Source organism: Dermacentor silvarum, chromosome 1 (assembly GCF_013339745.2).
Source record: "Dermacentor silvarum isolate Dsil-2018 chromosome 1, BIME_Dsil_1.4, whole genome shotgun sequence".
Classification (NCBI taxonomy): Eukaryota; Metazoa; Arthropoda; class Arachnida; order Ixodida; family Ixodidae; genus Dermacentor; species Dermacentor silvarum.
In genome coordinates this window covers 68,089,593-68,107,836 of record NC_051154.1, presented here as the reverse complement: position 1 = coordinate 68,107,836, position 18,244 = coordinate 68,089,593, and the positions used below count along the sequence as shown (strand labels likewise).

At 48.4% G+C, this 18,244-nt stretch overlaps 1 protein-coding gene across 1 annotated transcript in view; it reads left to right on the top strand.

The window, feature by feature from the left end:
* Nucleotides 1–2,424: 2,424 nt before the first annotated feature.
* LOC119444987 (alpha-scruin) overlaps nucleotides 2,425–18,244 on the top strand; it is a 120,444-nt gene continuing 104,624 nt past the window's right edge. The window contains exons 1-4 of the mRNA XM_049669103.1: nucleotides 2,425–2,563; nucleotides 6,619–6,735; nucleotides 7,743–7,929; nucleotides 8,969–9,163. Of these exons, the coding sequence (XP_049525060.1) occupies nucleotides 2,470–2,563; nucleotides 6,619–6,735; nucleotides 7,743–7,929; nucleotides 8,969–9,163 (593 nt within the window). The 5' untranslated portion in view covers nucleotides 2,425–2,469. The remainder of the gene's footprint in view (nucleotides 2,564–6,618; nucleotides 6,736–7,742; nucleotides 7,930–8,968; nucleotides 9,164–18,244) is intronic.

Sequence of the window (18,244 nt, the reverse complement as noted above, 5' to 3'; positions counted from 1 at the left end):
GACCGCGAGGACATTTCACACTTTGGAAAAGACATTCGAATGGAGATGAAAAAGTGGAATCAAGGATGTGCCCCTACTCCGGTGGGCGACGGCAACTTCTGGTACGAGGATGATAGCGAGCGTGCGGCTCGCGCGAGGCGCTTGACGTCTTTTGGCGGACCAATTTTTGTGACACCGCGTGTTCAAAGCGCCCAGCTTCCCACCAAACCTTACCAGCGAATTGACGGCACGGGAAGGTACGAGGGCCGGCAGGGCGGCAGGAATAACGGCTGCCAAGCAAGCTGTCCCAAGACTTGCGCCGCCCGCTACGCCCGCACGACCGAAACAGTGCACAAACAGTGCGAGAAATGTAAAGCAAATCAACCATTATTCGTAGGGCAGCAAACCTCAACGGAATGTCTCCTGTCGAGTCATGAAGAACCTGGAGTTCATTTCCATAACGAGTACGACCGCCCCTACTACGAACGGAGAATGGCGACGCGCATTGGGGCCAAAGAATCAAGCGAGGAATGTTCCTACGAATTTCACGCCGAGAGAGATTGGCAGCGCATCCCCCGCAGCCAGCATCAACTTGCCGCACGACCCTGGAAGAACAGAGAGATGGGTTCTCGCACATTGCCAGTACGCGTCAGAGCCTCTGCGTGCGGAATGTGCCGCAGATCCCGTGCTCATTTTCGGAGAGGCTGTCTCACCTCCGAAACAGGAGGCGCAGACCCCTGGAACCCGCACTCAGCAGGCAAACAAAGACCACGTTAAAAAAATGCCCCAAAATATGACAAGTGCTGCAGGAGCATTCGTAGACAGCTCCTCCGAAGACAGTTCACCGCCTCTAGATAGGAAGCAACTCCAGTTCATGCCGTCCACCGTTTGGCCCAGCCACCGGGGATTTATGAGGAGCTATAAAGAAATCATCAAGGAAGAACAAACGAAAAGAGCTGTGAATGTTCCGATAAATGTGTCTTCGCGACACCAGGTTGACCACACTGCTCGCGGAAAAGACGCCTGTTATAACAATCCTGGCGTCGAGTACCAAGCAAACGAAGCTCGGTTCGTTCAAGTGGTGGGACATGGTACCAGTGAGAACAGAGGCTACCAGACAAGTATAGATCTCAAGAACCAAGTGTGCGGGCGCAAGGAGGAAACGATGCCAACGGACGCGTTCGACCAAAGGCCAAAGCAACATGTCTGCGGTGGTGCACATCCCAAGAACCCATATCGAAGCAAGATGCTTCCCGTAGAAAGGACTTTAACAAAATCGTCGTCGCAGCTGACCGGAAACCGAGAGATAGGATATATTGGCTCAGACCAAATACTGAAGGAAGAACGACGCAATAAAAGTTGTCAGAAAAAATGGAGTGCCCCAATTTGTAACGGGAGTGAAGACGAAAGTTCTTCCTCAGCGGACCCCAAGCTCGCCGCGCGGCTGTGTATTCCAGCCGCAATACACGCACAAGCCACGACGTTGGGCCCTGGCGCTCGCGAGCAGAAAACTGAGTTCTACTCCTGTGGCAGTCAACTCAGCAAGGACACAAGTGGGCGGGCGGCTGACGCCGACAGGTACTACTGGAGCCCTGTGACCTCACTGCTACCGCCGTTGCCTCAGAAGAAAATCCACGAAAGGCGAGTCGGCCCATTCAATTTCTAGCTGGCTCTCCCATTCATTTTTTGGGAATATAGAGCTCTTTGGTAGGGCCAGCTCTGTGGCAGGACAAGCACTCTCCGTTCACTTGTTCGCGTGAGCTTTCCAAGATTCCTGCATGCGCGTCACTGATGTGCTGCGCCGAGCTTTCGGTAAGAGCGTGTGCAAAACTGGACGTTAAAATTAGGTCTCGTGAAAATAAAACGATAAAATACGGCCCCGCACTACAACCGTCACAGTCTGCAGCGCGTTATCTTATGACATATGCATCGCTATTTGAAAGTCAAAACTATACCAAAGAGCTGTGCCACACGTATACGTCCGTGAATGCATTCTCTCGAATTCTCGTCGCCATGCTAGAACTCCCGGTTGCTGGGGGATATAATGTGCAGGAATCACTTATTCTTCACGCCTGTTATACAGCATGCACCAATGAAGCATTTCGCAAATACGACAAAGGATGCACGACAAACTCCAAGCAGCCGCGACATAGCGTTGCATGTCGTTCACATTTGAGGACTAATTCACAAATATTTGCGTAAGAATTGTTTTTTCACTGGAAGGCCGAATTTGATTTTACGTTCGCTATCTTGATTGCCGGCGCCTGTTCTTACGAACGCGACTGTACGTACGCAAAACTGTTCTCAATACGGACCATGGTGCTCGGTAAATGCCACAGCATGTGAAGGGGAAAATGTGACTTGGAGAAAACATTACCCGATGGCAGGAAATGAATTTACATTCAGTGCCAACTTTTTTTTTACGTTGTTTCTTATCGCAGGCACGAGATCCTGAGATCCATTCGCAGTGACGGGTTTTACACCGACGAAATGGCCATAGTCCCGACGCTCCAGAACATGACAAGCCACAACCTCATGCTTATCGGCGGCATCTCGGCTCGTTTCCCAACCGATTATTTGGACGGTGAGCTCACACTGGGAAGTCAAAACTCGCAGCAAGTCGCACTGAAATTCTGCGCGGCGCTTCAGACGCATGCTCCTTAATTATTCTTGCGTACAAAAGGAAACGCATGAAGCTGCAAGTGATCGTAGCGCGATTCCCATGGGCGGGCCTGCTACAGCTGCGTAGCCCTATCTTATTGATCTCATGTTGTCATAATCAATCAAGCAATCAAATGTTTATTATAGTGCCCAGGAACAAAGCAATGTGAGATAGAGAAACAAATAGGGAAACAGAAAACTAGGAGGCGGCGTAAAAGGGGAGTTAATCAAACATGCTTATCTACATATATACCAAATACAGGAAAGGAACTCTGAAATATGTCAATGCAGGCCGAGTACTTATTACACGTTTTTTGGAGACGAACCATAGGGCAGTCACTAATGGAACAAGGTCGCGCAGGAAACGCGGAAAGCGGCCTGGTATACTTTTGCGGCACGGAAAATTGCACATGAACAAGAAGGTTTGGGCAATGTATATTGCCATGGGCCACCTTATAGAGGAACAGAAGGCCTATTCCAATAATGGATCATTTATTTACCGTGCCCAGAAACAACCACGACGTCCGAGTTCTGGCGCACGCATACACTAAAAAAAAAAAAGAAGTTGCAGCGGAACATAAGTAAAATAATAATAATAATAATAATAATAATAATAATAATAATAATAATAATAATAATAATAATAATAATAATAATAATAATGAATAAAACGAACAATCTCGAAAAAAAAAGAATGCAAGGCGCAAGGTGAATACAAGAAAAAAATGAGAAGGGCAGTTGAACAATATGTGAAACTATGACACAACTACGCAAATCTCGGAAAAGAACAATGACAGCGAGTTAAGAAAAATATAAAGATCATGAATATAAGCGTTATAAATACTGTATTCTGTTGACGGCTAAGTGTTAGTGATGACAGGCAGGAACATTGAAAAGTTCTCTGGTGATCTTCCGTGGCATACGAAACATGATACAACTGAGTAGTTCGGGGCAGGTGACGATGCCGTGAAGAGTTTGAAAAGAAACAGAAGGCCAGCGCGATTACGTCGGCAGCGAAGTAAGGGCAATGACAATAATTCAACAGTGCTAGAAGAAGGACCAGTATCCGTGTTAGCAAAGCGGTGATCATATATTCTCAGGAACTTTTTCTGGTCCGGATATATAATGTCACTGTCGGATCTAGAAATGCCATTCCAGACGTCCGACGCATATTCGAGTTGAGGAAGACAGATGGTTGTGTACAATTTGCGGAATGGTGTAGGAGAATTTAATTATCTCGATAGTCTGCAAACAGAACAAAGAGAGTGCATACCCCGTATTGCAATGCGTTTAGTGTGAACTGAAAAGTGTAAGGTTCTATCAAAATGTACACCGAGATCACTTATCTCAGAGAGCTCACACAATGGAACAGCATCAACAGATATAAGAAGAAGAAATGCTTGCTGTTTGGCGTGTGAAAGTCATGACTTTGGTCTTAGCAGCATTCAAGGTGAGTTTATCTCCGCACCATTTCAAAAAACAGGTCAGACTGCAGGATGCGACAGTCATCAGCAGTATGAATTTCCTTAAAGATCTTGATGTGATCGGAATATAGAAGGAATGCAGAATTCCGAAGAGCGGAAAGACCATCATTAATAAAAATCAATGCTGATCGTTGAGGGACTCCGCTATTTGCAATGAAAATAGACGTATGACTATTGACGTTAACATAACCTTATCTATCAAGAAGATAATTTCGCAAGAGATTGACAATTGACCAGTCAACACCGAAGTGCAAATGCTTGATCAGGTGCTGTAAGTGGCTGACTACATGATAAGCTTTGCAGAGGATGCAGTAAATGGTGCCAACTTGCCCCCTTTGAAGTACCTGCGTGGTGGTCTGTGTCATGAAACTTGCGCGATTTGTAATAGTGGAGCGACCAGTGAGAAATCCATGCTGATTCAGAATCAATGAGTTCTTCACAGTAAAAGACAAGATGCTGTGAAGAACAAGCTCAAAAAATCTGAGACGAGACACAGAGAATAGAAATCGGACGATAATTCGAGACATTGGTTTTAAAGCAAGACCTAAATAAAGGGAAAACACGAGTAGTTTTCCACATGCGAGGAAAATTGGAAGTATACAAAGAGTTATTAAATATAGATGTCAATACTGGGGCAAATATACTGCCGTATGCTTTTAGAATTGCGGAGGCGATGCCATCAGCTTGGCAGGATAGCGAGGGCTTCAAGCACTTAAGGCATTCGCTGATGAGCTTTTTATTAAACAACACAGCACTAAATGTAGGAACCGTCGTCTGCTGCTGACACCGGCGTTGAAACCTCAAAGATGAGAAATGGGCAGCAAAACAATCCGCGATTACTTGGACTTCTACTCCTCTAGAGTCGAGCAGACGAAAACATTCTCCACATTTACTAGAGCGCTTGCGGATATACTTCCAAATTGCCGCCAGCCGATCGGGAGCGCAGTTTTCCAAGAATGCAATATACAAGTCGTGATCCCGCTTATAGAGGCGTTTGCAAAGAGTTCGAAAAACGGCATTCTTCTCTGCACTATAATAATAGTAATAAAAATGTCGCAGTTTCGCGCGAAAGGCGAAGCATGAATTGCGATAGCAAATTAGTAGAGATCTATTCGGAGTAGGGATAGTATTTATGGGCTGCATAAACTTGGACACGTTCACTTACTAACTGAATTACCAAGCATGGTGTCAGCGGGCACAAGAATAGTTCAGACTCAATGACCGCAGACAACCACTTTCAAAACGCTGGCAGCAAGCGCGGCCGCCGCAGCGAGCGAAGGTTCGTGCGGTCTATCGCTTCAACGGAAACTGAGCGGCGAATGCACAGCGCATACAAAGGTCAGAGCCGTGTGGACATAAAAGATAAGAGATGGTGCGGACGACCGCCGAAGCCGGGCAAAGTACAAGCACAGTTGTTGGCAGAGTAGAAGCTGCCCCCCTCCCATCCCTCCCGCGCGGCCTTCCCGCTTTCCTCCTTTCGTGTGGGAGATTAAGTGGCCAGTTCCCCTTGCACCCGGTTGCAAGAGACGCATTTGGTGCCGCCGCACAGCGGCGCCCCGCCTCCCTCCCTCCCATATCTCCACTTCCTTTCGCGCGACGGCACTCGCGTTTGCTTTCCGCCGTGTGTTCGCTATCCGTGATAGCGCGCGTCCCCCGCGCGCTTTCATTCGCGCATACGGCGCGCGGCGATGATTTTATCTCACTTGGACTTTATACGGAATCGCAATAATAATAATAATGTGGCAGTAGTTTCAAGTGACGAGCTAAAAACGGGAACGCTGCACTTAACGCGAAAGCGTTAAGGGCCCCGTGTCGCAGAAAATCCGGTGTCGCTGTCGGCGTCCGTGTCAGCGTCCGTGTCGGCGGCGTTGTCCGTTAAGGCTCATTCGCACTAGGCCGACACGACACCGATTTTGGTCTCCCGACTGTTGGCGAAAGCAGTTTACAGGACGGAAAACGCTGTGACAAACGATTTAAAGGAAGCAAAATCGCCAGACCGAAAAAGTCGGCAGACCAAAATTGGTGTCGTATCAGCCTATAGTGTGAATGAGCCTTTAGAGAAAAATGACCCCGAAGCACATAGGCGTTACAGAACTAATTGAATCTCCCAAAGTAAAATGCGTCGCAAAATTCGTAAAGTACGACTTACACCCAACCTACAGACATCATTGCGTAGGATTGTAATTTTATTATACGAGAAAACATAATTCTGTTACGCAGAAACACAAACCCCTTTCCCAGATGCCCTTTGAGCTCTGTCTTGGTGGGATCCACAAAAAAAAAAGAAAAAAAAAACAGAGCTCGCCTTCGTGCTTAGCGTTCGCCGCCAGCGTTTCCTGGTAACGATTACGCTTACATAAGCTGCAGTTGCCTGGAAGCGTAGGAAGCAGTCGGGGAGCTTTGAATGCTATCGCGTTCCACTCTTATAGGCGAAGCTTAAACGTCCTCTAAGTTTTTTTTTTTTTTTTTTTCATTGCACGCGTGGCGCGCGCAGGCTCTGCAGTTAACCTCTACCACCCGCAGAGGCAGGCCTGGTTCTTCTTCGGCACCATGCCAGAACCGAGGTGCTACCACACAGCAGTACTCGTCGGCGACGCCATCATTGTGGCAGGCAAGTGTTGTCCAGAGTGTCCGCGAACAAGAGCAACAGCTAACGGTTTTCTTTACCGCATGGTCAGAGTTCTTTCTTAAGGATGCCGACACCGTTGGTATGGTAGTTCAAAGGAAGGACCTCCTCAAGTATAAAGATAAACAACGGCATATAGCGAGAAATTCTACACCTGCCGAGCGCGACACTCCAGCGATGCCTGTGTTCAAGGTAGAAATACAAGCTGCTCCCATCTGTTCTTGCGCGGTCTTGTGGCAAGTCTTTACGCGCCGTGTAGACGCATGCACATCCACACACACGTCTCCCCATACAGTGCTCCCGAGTGTGTCGTCTTTCTGCAGTTCCCTGCAATACTTCAGCGCCGCTTTTGTCCGCAAGGGTGTTTCAATCGAAGCTTTCTTTGGGTTTTCCCACCACTCTTCGTGGACGGCTGTCTGGCTGAATACACTTGACCGACCTGCAAGCAACTGGGGCTCCAGGCCACCGTCGGAATAATTGGAATTAAAGACATGGATTGGACTAAGCTTCGTCCTACTGGCCACAAACGACTTAGATTGATCACATTCAACAAAATATTGCGTTAAAGTGTAACAATTTACATTAATTATGCTTGCGCGCAGAGTCTTATTGCCTACATGCGTTTAGAAAAGTGTGATTGCCTGGAAATTTAGGCTAATAAAGACAGATTAAGCGTAACAGATAAATGTGGAAGTCGTAAGCACGAAAAATCCATGTACTACCGATCACTCCCCTATAGTAGGTGCCGTATAGTTTCTGAACGATCGTGACGCCAGAGTTCCCTCTAGTAACTTTTCCAGGAAGCTCGCTGTAATGGTGACTTGGTGTCAAGGTGTTTAGTGGTTCATAACGCGCGTCAATTGATCCTGGGGGCATATCACCGTGGCACCGTGCGTGCGTGTGTGTGAGATGGTTTCTTTCCCAAAGTTTGTCCGCGAATTTCCACTACAACGAATGCGCACGCGTGTCTGCGCGCGGTGACCGTCACGCAGGCGGCCTGGACCCACTGTGCGTGACGAGCAGCGGCCACATGCAGCCCTCCAATAAGGCGTTTCTGTTCAACCTCCGCAAGCAAAGCTGGCGCAAGCTGGCCGATATGCACTGTGAGCGCGCCTACCATGCCGCCGTCGGATGGTCCGACCGCATGATCGTCTTCGGTGGCATGGACATTGCTCGAAAGTAAGTCACTTTCCAGTGAACGAATAAGATTACGTTTCAGCGACTCGTACTCATGAAAGCTGTGTTTTATGAAGCAAAAATCAGTATCTCCCTTTCGTTGACTCACTCGAGAAGCCCTGCGTTGAGTCAGTCTGGTATGAGCATCCATGGATTCGATTCGTCACCTAATAGATGCCCTCCGAAAAAAAAAAACAATACTGAGGGCTTTTCGCGAAACAACTGCGTATATCAATCCCGTGCAGACCTCGCTTCTTTCCTTTCTAGGTGACGCGAAAATAACTACCGTTTCCTGCTACGTGAATCCAAAGATAGCACATTTGCGCCAAAGCAAATATATATATTGCACTTCCGCACCATCCGTCGTCTAGCATCCAGCCTAAGCGGTGGGCGGAGCTTCTGCACCTATGATGCTGCGCCAAGTGTTCCGGTGGCGTTTGACAGCGCGTTTAGCTTCACAGATACTAAATCAGCTTAGCACCAATTTTTGCCTGAACGCGGAATAGAAGAGCAAAGAAATACGTCCAATTTAACACTCACGAGTGCATTTGGTCTTCCTTTCCTATTGTAAATAAAGGGGGTTCTGGGATTTTACGGGCGAAAACCACGATGCGATTGTGAGGCACGCCGGAGTGCGGGACTCCAGATTAATTTTGACCACTTGGGCTTCTTTAACGTGCACCCAATGCACGGTACACACAAGTTTTTGCATTTCGCTTCCATCGAACTGCGGTCGCCGCGCCCTCGGGCTTCGCAATACCAAAGCCACTACGCCACCCCGGCAGGTTATTGTAAATAAGATATTCGTATATGAAAATGTGGGACTTTTTCCAGGAGCGCTCTTACCTGTGCGTGCTTTGCCTCCGTAGCTTCACCTTCGTTGCCACATATGTATAGTTGATATAAGTTGATGTAGTACGAACCAACCCATTATTGGCCAGCCACGCCGGTAAATTGTGGCCGAGGCGACTCCTTTACAGTTGCAATTAAGGACACGGGCTAACCTTCTCTCGGACTTACTTGCATGATGGCCCGGCGACAGAACTCTGCCCAGTGCAGAGGTTTACTCCACCAAGGCGGACCAGTGGACGCTCGTTCACCCGATGCCCGTGGGACTCATGGGCATGGCGGCCGTCACGCTCGACAACCGCATCTGGATTTTGGGAGGTGTTACTCGCGACTACAACGGCTCCAACCTCCAAGACTCGACCTACATCTTCGACCCGCAAACGGACACGTTAAGTATCGACGTAAAAAGCGCCTGACAGTTGCTGAGGTGGAGTCACTGTTATTAAAGTGTTTGAATAAAGCGCAGTTCCATCCACGCAGGTTGTCCGTGTAAAATAAGCCAGCCATTAAAAATTATAGTGTTACGTCGTAGACGGTCTTCCTACCTAAACATAATTATTGTTAATTAATTATAGATAGATAGATAGATAGATAGATAGATAGATAGATAGATAGATAGATAGATAGATAGATAGATAGATAGATAGATAGATAGATAGATAGATAGATAGATAGATAGATAGATAGATAGATAGATAGATAGATAGATAGATAGATAGATAGATAGATAGATAGATAGATAGTGTGGTGTGGTGTGGCATCGTCACGATTGCAGTAAGCAAATCACTTGTGGAAAGGAATACTTGTGAATATTTTATTGCTGAGTCCTTATTCGCAAACTTACCGAACGTTTCTATTGCGATTACAACATCCAAGCATATGCGACCCAACTACTTAATGAACAACGGTGCCAAGTATTTGAGAGAATATGCATGGTAATCTCAGTAGTAAAATAGGCAACTGCTGAGACATTTGCTTGATCTCTCGACCTTGCGTGCGCAACATAGTCACTACATCACTCTATTGCACAAATACAAGGATAATATTCCCCATCTTTTTCAGGATCTTGCACGATTACCCCTCCTTCCAACCACAACTCACAAGAATTCAGACTATACAGGCGAGGTTAATGAACTTCTCGACGCCCCAATAACGGAGACAGAAGGTCCACATGCCCTAGCTTCCCTTAAAACTACATCTGCTCCGGGTATAGATAATGTAAATAACAAATTATTCCGAAACATGGACGACAAATCTATCTCCGCCCTCACAGAATACCACAATCACTGCTTCGATAACAGCTCCCTTCCGAACGCATGGAAAACTGATAAAGTAATCTTTATACCCAAACCCAATAAGCCCTCTGACACAGCTATTCTTAGACCTATTTCCCTCACGTCATGCTTGGGAAAACGCTCGAACATGTCATGCTTAATCGCTTATATAAAACGCGGAAGGCTATCAGTTATTCCCCCCAGAGATGATTGGCTTTCGCCAGTCGCTCTCTTCTTGCCAGGATGTCATACTAAGGCTCAAGCATGACCTCCTTACTCCTACAGGCAGTGAAGACACCCAAGCCATCTTGGGACTCCACCTGCGCGGTGCATCTAACAACCTAGATCATGGATCTATCTTACGTGAATTAAATGTTATTAATTGTGGTAGAAAAATGCATGACTATGTCCGCGAATTTCTTAACAATCGCACAGCTATCATTAGTCTCAATGATCAAACTTTTCCCCCAGCTTTGGCACTCCTCAGGTATCTGTGCTCCCGCCGTTTTTATTCAACCAAGCTATGAGGTCCATTGCAGGGACGCTGGTACGAGTACCGGATCTCCAATATTCTTTATATGCAGCCAAAATTACCCTATGGGTTAAGGTTGGTTCGGATGGCTACATTCAAGATAACTTGCAAGAGGCTGCATATGCAGTGCCTACGAGAGCAGGGTTCATGAACCTCGAGTGCTCGCCCGCCAAATCTGAGCTGTTACTTCTATCCGCAAATAAACGCGATACGCCCAACGTTCAGATTAATATTAACGGGATGGAAGCTCACGTCGTGGACACAATCCGTGTACTTGCCATGCACATTCAATCTAACTGACTCAATTCTTGTACACTTCAAACGGTTACTGCCAGCGTAGACCACACCACATGGCTTATAGGAACGGTGTCCAATAAGCATGGAGGTCTGCGCGAAGTAGAACTGCTAAGATTGGTACAGGCGTTTTCCGTTAGTAAAATCACATTGTCCCTTCCTTATCTCCACTTAACTACGGCCGAGGAAGATAAAGTTAACTCACTGATACGCAGAGTGTACAAATTTGCCCTTGGAGAGCCTCCACTGAGAGACTTTTGGCTACAGGTACCTTGAATACATTTAGTGACCTCGCAGAAGCCCACCTGACAGCTCAATACAAGCGCTTATCGAACACCCACACTGGTGGGCACATCCTAAACTCCCTAAATATTACCCCAGCACCCATGACCAATGCGAAATTTATTATTACCCACCCGATTCATGAGCACTTTCATATCACTCCTATCCCTAAGAATGTGCACCCCGTTCATCACGAACATAGAAAGCAACAACGAGCTAAAGCCCTCCAAAATATATATATAACTACAAAGACGTGGTCTATGTCGATGCCGCAGAGTATCCGTGAGGACACAACTTCGCCATATCAGTCGTTGGCTCCACGGGCAGTGTTGCGACGGCAGCATTTATTCTAGCCTCTTCGGAGGAGGAGGCGGATGAGGCGGCGGTGGCACTCGCTGCAACAAAACCCAGTTACTCAGTCATAGTGTGTGACTCAAAAACTGCCATATACAAGTTTGGAGTGAGTAGGGTTTGCAGGACAGCCCTAGCCATCCTATCCCATAATCCACCATCCCAACCTCTGAGTTTAATCAGCACACCTGCTCACGCAGGCCTAATCGGCAATGAAACGGCCCTCGCAAGTGCTCGAGCTTTCACGAACCGAGCGCCGGCTAGACTTGGGGACGGTTCAGACGCCAATAATCTCTCTCCAGCATTTACCTCCAAAAACAGATTACTTATACACCACGACATTTGCGGGCATTACCGCCAAGGTCACCGAACCCTCCCACCTTTAATGCGTTGGTCGTCACGCATACACGAGGTGCTATGGCGTAAACTACAGACTCGCACTTTTATATCCCCTGCCTTACGTCACAAAATTCACCCGGGAATATACGCTACCTCAGCCTGGAAGTTTTGTCCTGCTACCAGAGCGGACCTAAACCACATTATGTGGCAATGCAAGAACCACTCCCCACCCCCTAACCCTTGTAGAATGTTAAGTAGTCGGGAGCTGTGGCAAGCTGCCATGCGCAGCTACAACCCCGAACTTTAGAAAGCTATCTTGAGGTGGGCTCAGGTGGTAGAGGCGGCCTACCGCTAGTAGGAAAACCTCCCTCGCCATCTTCTGGATATCCCGGTCTCTTTAGGTTGGGATAAACAAAGTTGTTTATATCTATCTACCCATTCACAAGCACCATACCTTCGCTGCGCTCTTTTATAGTGTTAAATACTAAGGCGACACACTATTTGTATGAGGTACCGAGGTTGAGGTCTCGTTTTTCTTTATGCGATGAAGAATGCAATGACTGCGACCGGTACTTGGCGGCAGCGCTCTTTCGTGGACGTGCGGTGACAGAGGCGTGATAACAGGTGTCCTATGCTGTGCAGCTGGGTCACTCACTCGCCCATGCCAAAGAAGATGGCCTTCTGCTCAGCCGTGCCCTTGCAGCGTGACATCTGGCTGGTGGGTGGCATTCTGAGCATACGGCCGTTAGTGTGCACCGACCGCATCGACGTGCTCCGGGTGGCAGAGGGCAGATGGGAGCGACGCGCCTCCCTGCCCGGCCTCATGCACTCCGTTCGAGTCGTCAAGACAGGCAAGTATAGCTGCCTATTAAAGAAAGCTCATCTGTAGGACTTCCAAACAGCATGACAGCAAAGATGGCCGGCGCCAAAATGTAACTGCTGCACATGCTGAGGTGAAGTGGTGATTCAATAGCCACTCATATTAGGAATTGTGCATGCTCTCACAGCGCGAGCGCCACCCCTTCGGCGCAATTTTCAGAGAAAGGACTCGTTGGGCAAACAGTTTGCACGTTGTAAATCAAAACTAATTTAAGATTCCCAAATTATCCGTTTATTGTGCCGTCTAGTCGGCGTCATTTGTAAAGCCATCTCGTTAAATTTTGGTTGAGCTTCACCGCAACGTATATCATAGCGAGGTGGTGCACGCGTAACAGGAGACGTCATTGCAAGTGAAGGTAGCACAGAACGGCGTTGTTTGAATGAAAACTGTCGGTGCGCATCGAGAAAAGCGAGGCACGAGCACTTTTGAAGGATTATCTCGCCTGCGTTTACAATGAAGCAGTCGTGGACACCATGCCTTCATGAAAGGGTCCCTCGGTTTGAGCATGGGGGGTCTTGAGTGAGCATTTGGGGGGTTTTCACTATACCCTTCAGTTGTACGTTTACAATTCATGGTGTCCCGTCTTTCTGCTGTCACGGGCCATTTGCGCAATTTTTTTTATTCTTTGATTGACCGAGAGGTGAAAAGCGTGGGAGGCTCAGCATAACTGGCACGGGATGTGTCACGGGAATTGGCACGGACGATATATAAATGTAAGTATTTTGGCACGGAGGATATTGTTGTTGCTCCTAGCGGCTGCATCTCACGCGAGCACTTCCCTGTGAACATCAGATGGCCCACGAACCTATTTTCTCACCTTAAAGCAGTGGGCACATGCAAAAGAGGGGTTACACCAAAAATGCTGTGTAAACGCTGGCCAACAATTCGAACTAATTTGTGGGAAGCTCTCAGCCAGCTCACGCAAAGTAATTTTCAATTCCCCTAAAAAAATAAATTTTACAGCGAAGCAAGCTGTTAAGGGCTTACTCATCTATGGTCACGTCCGGATGTAGAAAAAAAAAACTCTGATTGGCCGTATGCTGTATGTGTGAGTGAAAGCGCGTGACGGACGTGCTCTTTCACGGGGAATCGAACGCACGGCGGAGAGCAAACACGACTTTCCAGTGAAAGGGGAGCGGTGGGCAAGAAGGGCATCGAGGCGTCCTAGATTGTGCGTGTGCGTGCCCGCTCTCCCACTGCGGCGCATGCGCGAAGCCCTGCCGGCCTTTCTCGGGGCGCGGGGCGGTCGCGCGCACCGTATCTTGAAAGAGATCTGCAAAATAGCTCCTACCTTTCTATGCGCTGTGCTTTCGCCGGGTGCGATCGCGCAAACAGCTCGCTTTTCCGTTCCTTCGCTTGCCCTCTCTGGATTGATCAGAATTGTGATTGCGTCAGCGGCCCTCAGAGGTGGGAGCCAGATTTCCTACTTTGTGATGTAGCAGTCAAACCGAACTTGCGGAAAGTGAGCTGTTTGCGCGATCGCAGCCCGCTCCACTTTCCGTGGAAGCGATAGACCGCATGAACCTTTGCCCGCTGCGTCTGTCGCGCTTCCTCACGCCAGCGTTTTGACAGCGGTTGTGTGCGGTCACACAAACAACGCGCAGAACTGTTGTAGACGGCGGCGGCATTTGCCCGCGTTCGCACCAAACGCGCGTGGCGTTGGTGGCGTGTTTATAAAGAGCGTGCCAACCTTTGCCGTACACCCTATGGCGGTGTACCGTAGCGACCATAAGGTCATGGTACCTGTGGTCACTAAATAAATGAAAACCACCGGATCATATATATATATATATATATATATATATTTCTCATTCTCTATTAGTTCAAATAACCAATACACCATCAAATCTTAGTGGTCATAATTGGAAACACATAATTCCCACCATAGTACAGCTTCGCTGGTCGTCCATCTCCACCCCGCGTTGAAGGGCTGACAGTTTCTCGCTTATAAATCTGGCAAGATAACGCTACAATCCATAATAATAATATAGACCTAATAATGTATATAGTAAGAAAATGTCGTGAAAATATATATGCAGTGGGCTATTAATGAAATTTAAAATAAAACTCAATTTCTTGGTTTTGTGAGGTGCGAAGTGATAAGCTCAATTAGGAGCTTGAAAGATGGAAATTTATATATATATATATATATATATATATATATATATATATATATATCCTACTGAAAATTCATATGCCCCATAACTTCCATAGCCAACAATCCGATTTGAAGCATATAGGATCCCATAGAAAAACCCGTCTTCCCTATACGCCATATGATATTACTGGATATAGGGGATATGGGTTTTTTCAGTAGGGTATATATATATATATATATATATATATATATATATATATATATATATATATATATTGTGGGCGTTTATTACGCACATCTTCCTCATCTGTATGTTGTCATCATCATCCTCGCACTTTTACCTATCCTCCTCTTCGCCTGTATATGTGTTCATCATCATCGCCTGTGTGCTGCGCTGGTTCGCTGACGAGCTCCCGGGCCTAATAAACGTCGTTCCAACCGAGACGTCACAAGTGGTGGAGTGTGCTCTTCGGTCCTACGTCCTCTGGCCGTCCGGTCTGCCTCCTGGAGCTTTGTTCAGGTCGCCGCTTGCGCCCACCGTCAGCTAGCATGCCGCAGGACGTGCAGCCTGGCGCCCCTATTGCCACCATTCCGACATCGCAAGTGCCTCTTCCTTTATCATCAACAGCGCCCAGCGTGACCCCCATCTCTTCGCTGGTCTTCGCGGAGAGGATGTCGAAGACTGGCTGGACGATTATGAGCGAGTCAGTTCCGCCAATCACTGGGATGATGTTAATAAACTACGCCATGTCTCCTTCTATCTGTCTGGCGTGGCGAAGACGTGGTTCTTTAACCACGAGCCCGAATTGACCGACTGGACTCTCTTCAAGCACCAGCTTCGTGAAGTGTTCGGCACACCGGCTGTTCGGTCCACTCTCGCCAAAAAAAGCCTCGATGCTCGCAAACAACACCTGGGCGAGTCGTACACCTCCTACATCGAGGACGTCCTTGCACTCTGCCGACGTGTGAATTCTTCAATGTCGGAGTCGGACAGGGTACGCCACATTCTCAAAGGCATTGCAACTCTTGCCTTCAATGCACTCGCCACTAAGAATCCGGCTACCGTCGCTGACGGTCGTAATCACTTGTCAGCGCCTCGATGAGCTCGAGTCTGTCCACCTACAGCCCGACATTGACGATGCCCATTCTACGGGGGACCATGACCTACGTACGCTGATACGCACGCTCATACGCGAAGAGTTACAATCGATGGGGTTAACCTCACCTTCGACGTATCCCAGCCAACCTTTTGGTGCGTCATTGCGTGACGTTATCAGGGAAGAATTGGCGTCCTTGACCTGCGCTGTGCCAGCACAAGCTCCTGTCCCTCACGCATTAGCAACTACCGCACGACCGACATACGCGCAAGTTGCTGCCAAGCCTGTCGGCCACTTCACTTCTCCGTTGCCGCTACCAACTTACGCGTCGGTTTGCTACTGCGCCCACGGTTCACTTCCCGTCATCACCGCCAGAGCCTTCATCGGCCCATCTGACCTCCCTGTCACACGGTACACACCGAACACACCCTACTACCCCCCTTGGCGTCCGTCTCGTCCTACGTGCTAATTTTATTGTGGCTATCGCGGCCACATATCACGCTTTTGCCGCAAGCGCCAGCAAGACGAGCGTCGGGGCTACGATATGTGTGAGCGCGATTTTACAGTGGGGCCTCTTACCAAGGGCGGTAAGATATATATTATATATATAATATTGTCAATTCTATGTAGTAGGGGTTCATTAAGGTGATTCACGTGACCATACGATAATTTGTGGGTACTCGGTCCACTGGGCACGAAGGCAACATCACACGCAACTAAGCCCGAAACTCCTTCCCTTCACGCGCTAAAGGCGCATCGACCGCGCAACTGGCGCACATCTATTGGTGCATGATTGGACACCGGGCGCCGCTCGCCAAAGCTGCTACTGCTACTCTCTCGGACTGCAACATGCCTCGACCAAAGCAGGTGAGCGTTGCTTCAACGTCATGAGCCAGAAGAGCCAGGATAGACAGAGCTACCCTAATCTAACGGTAGAAGAGAAGCAAGAACGTTTAGCTTGCCAATGTCAAACGATGCCACTATTATAATGTTTCGCACCACGATAACCCTTAGGGGTTCCGGCAGAATTTCTTAAAGGGTCCCTGAACCACTTTTATCGAACAGGAGAAAGATATTTGAAGTGAAAATAGCTTTTTCATAAATACTTGCCGCAAAAGTACTTCAATACGATCAGCACAAGCAGAGTTATTGGCAATCAAACACGGCCTCCACTGTGCTCCCCTCCCTGCTTCAATACCTTGCACTGCGAAGGCTACAGCGAGGTGGGCGGGCCACGCTCCGCCTTCGAAATGTCACCGTGGCGCGAAGTTCAAATTTCATTTTGGATGTTAACGTAGAACGCCACGACTTCCGATTTTGGTGTACGCCACGACTTCCGATTTTGGTGCCTACGACGCACTCAATTTAAGCCAAACGCGATTGTCCACAGCGAGTCAACATAGACGCCACGACTTCCGATTTTGGTGCGTACGACGCGCTAAACGTAAGCCAAACGCGGTTGTTCACAGCGAGCAGCCAGTGGACGTGGCGGCACCCCGCAACGGCCGCGGCGTAGCCGACCGCAGCTACCAAAAGCTGCCGCGTATGGGTATGTGCTTTATTACGAAATAAAGTAGAGAGAATGAGGATCATTGCGACTTTTGAAAGAGAGCCTTTGAGTGAAAGGTGACTTCGCGCTCTGCTTGCGAGCTCCACGCACCGCGTACGACAGCAAAACTTGGCTGAGATGTTCACGCAGCGTGTGCTACCCATGGACTGTTATTTCACCAAGTCCGAGGGGTGGTTCGGGGCCCCTTTAAGTCTATCAACCTTACTTGCTGGATTACAGTAACATAGTAGCGCAACAAATGTGGTCTTCTAACCACGTGCGAAGTACAACAGCGGAGAAATCATTTTTGCTGGGTTAACAGGTCGCACTTGCTCATAGAAAAAATACTCGCATCGATCGAAGTCGCCAGGTTGTGGCTACATAGCGCGCAACACAGAGGCTCAACGCCAGGCTCCTCCCCCCCCCCCCCCCCCCCCCCGCCCTCCCTCTCTATCTCGTGTCGGGAGTACCAAACTCCATTAAAAGTCTCCAATGCATACTCCTCGCTGAAATCTGAGAACGAACGTTTTCCGCTAACTACAGGCTATGAGGTGTATCTGGTGGCGGCCAGGACGAGATGAACAGCCCGGTTGATGACGTGATCGCTTTCGACCGCACACAGCTGAGCTTGGTCAGGTGTACCAAGACACCGGGCCCTTGCCGGATTCGCTGCCGTGGTGCTGCCCCAGGACTGCACGGCTCTGAGGAGGGTGAGTTTTTACTGTCTCCGGAACAATAGCCACGTGCATCCCACAGGGCACCCTGTCCCCGGG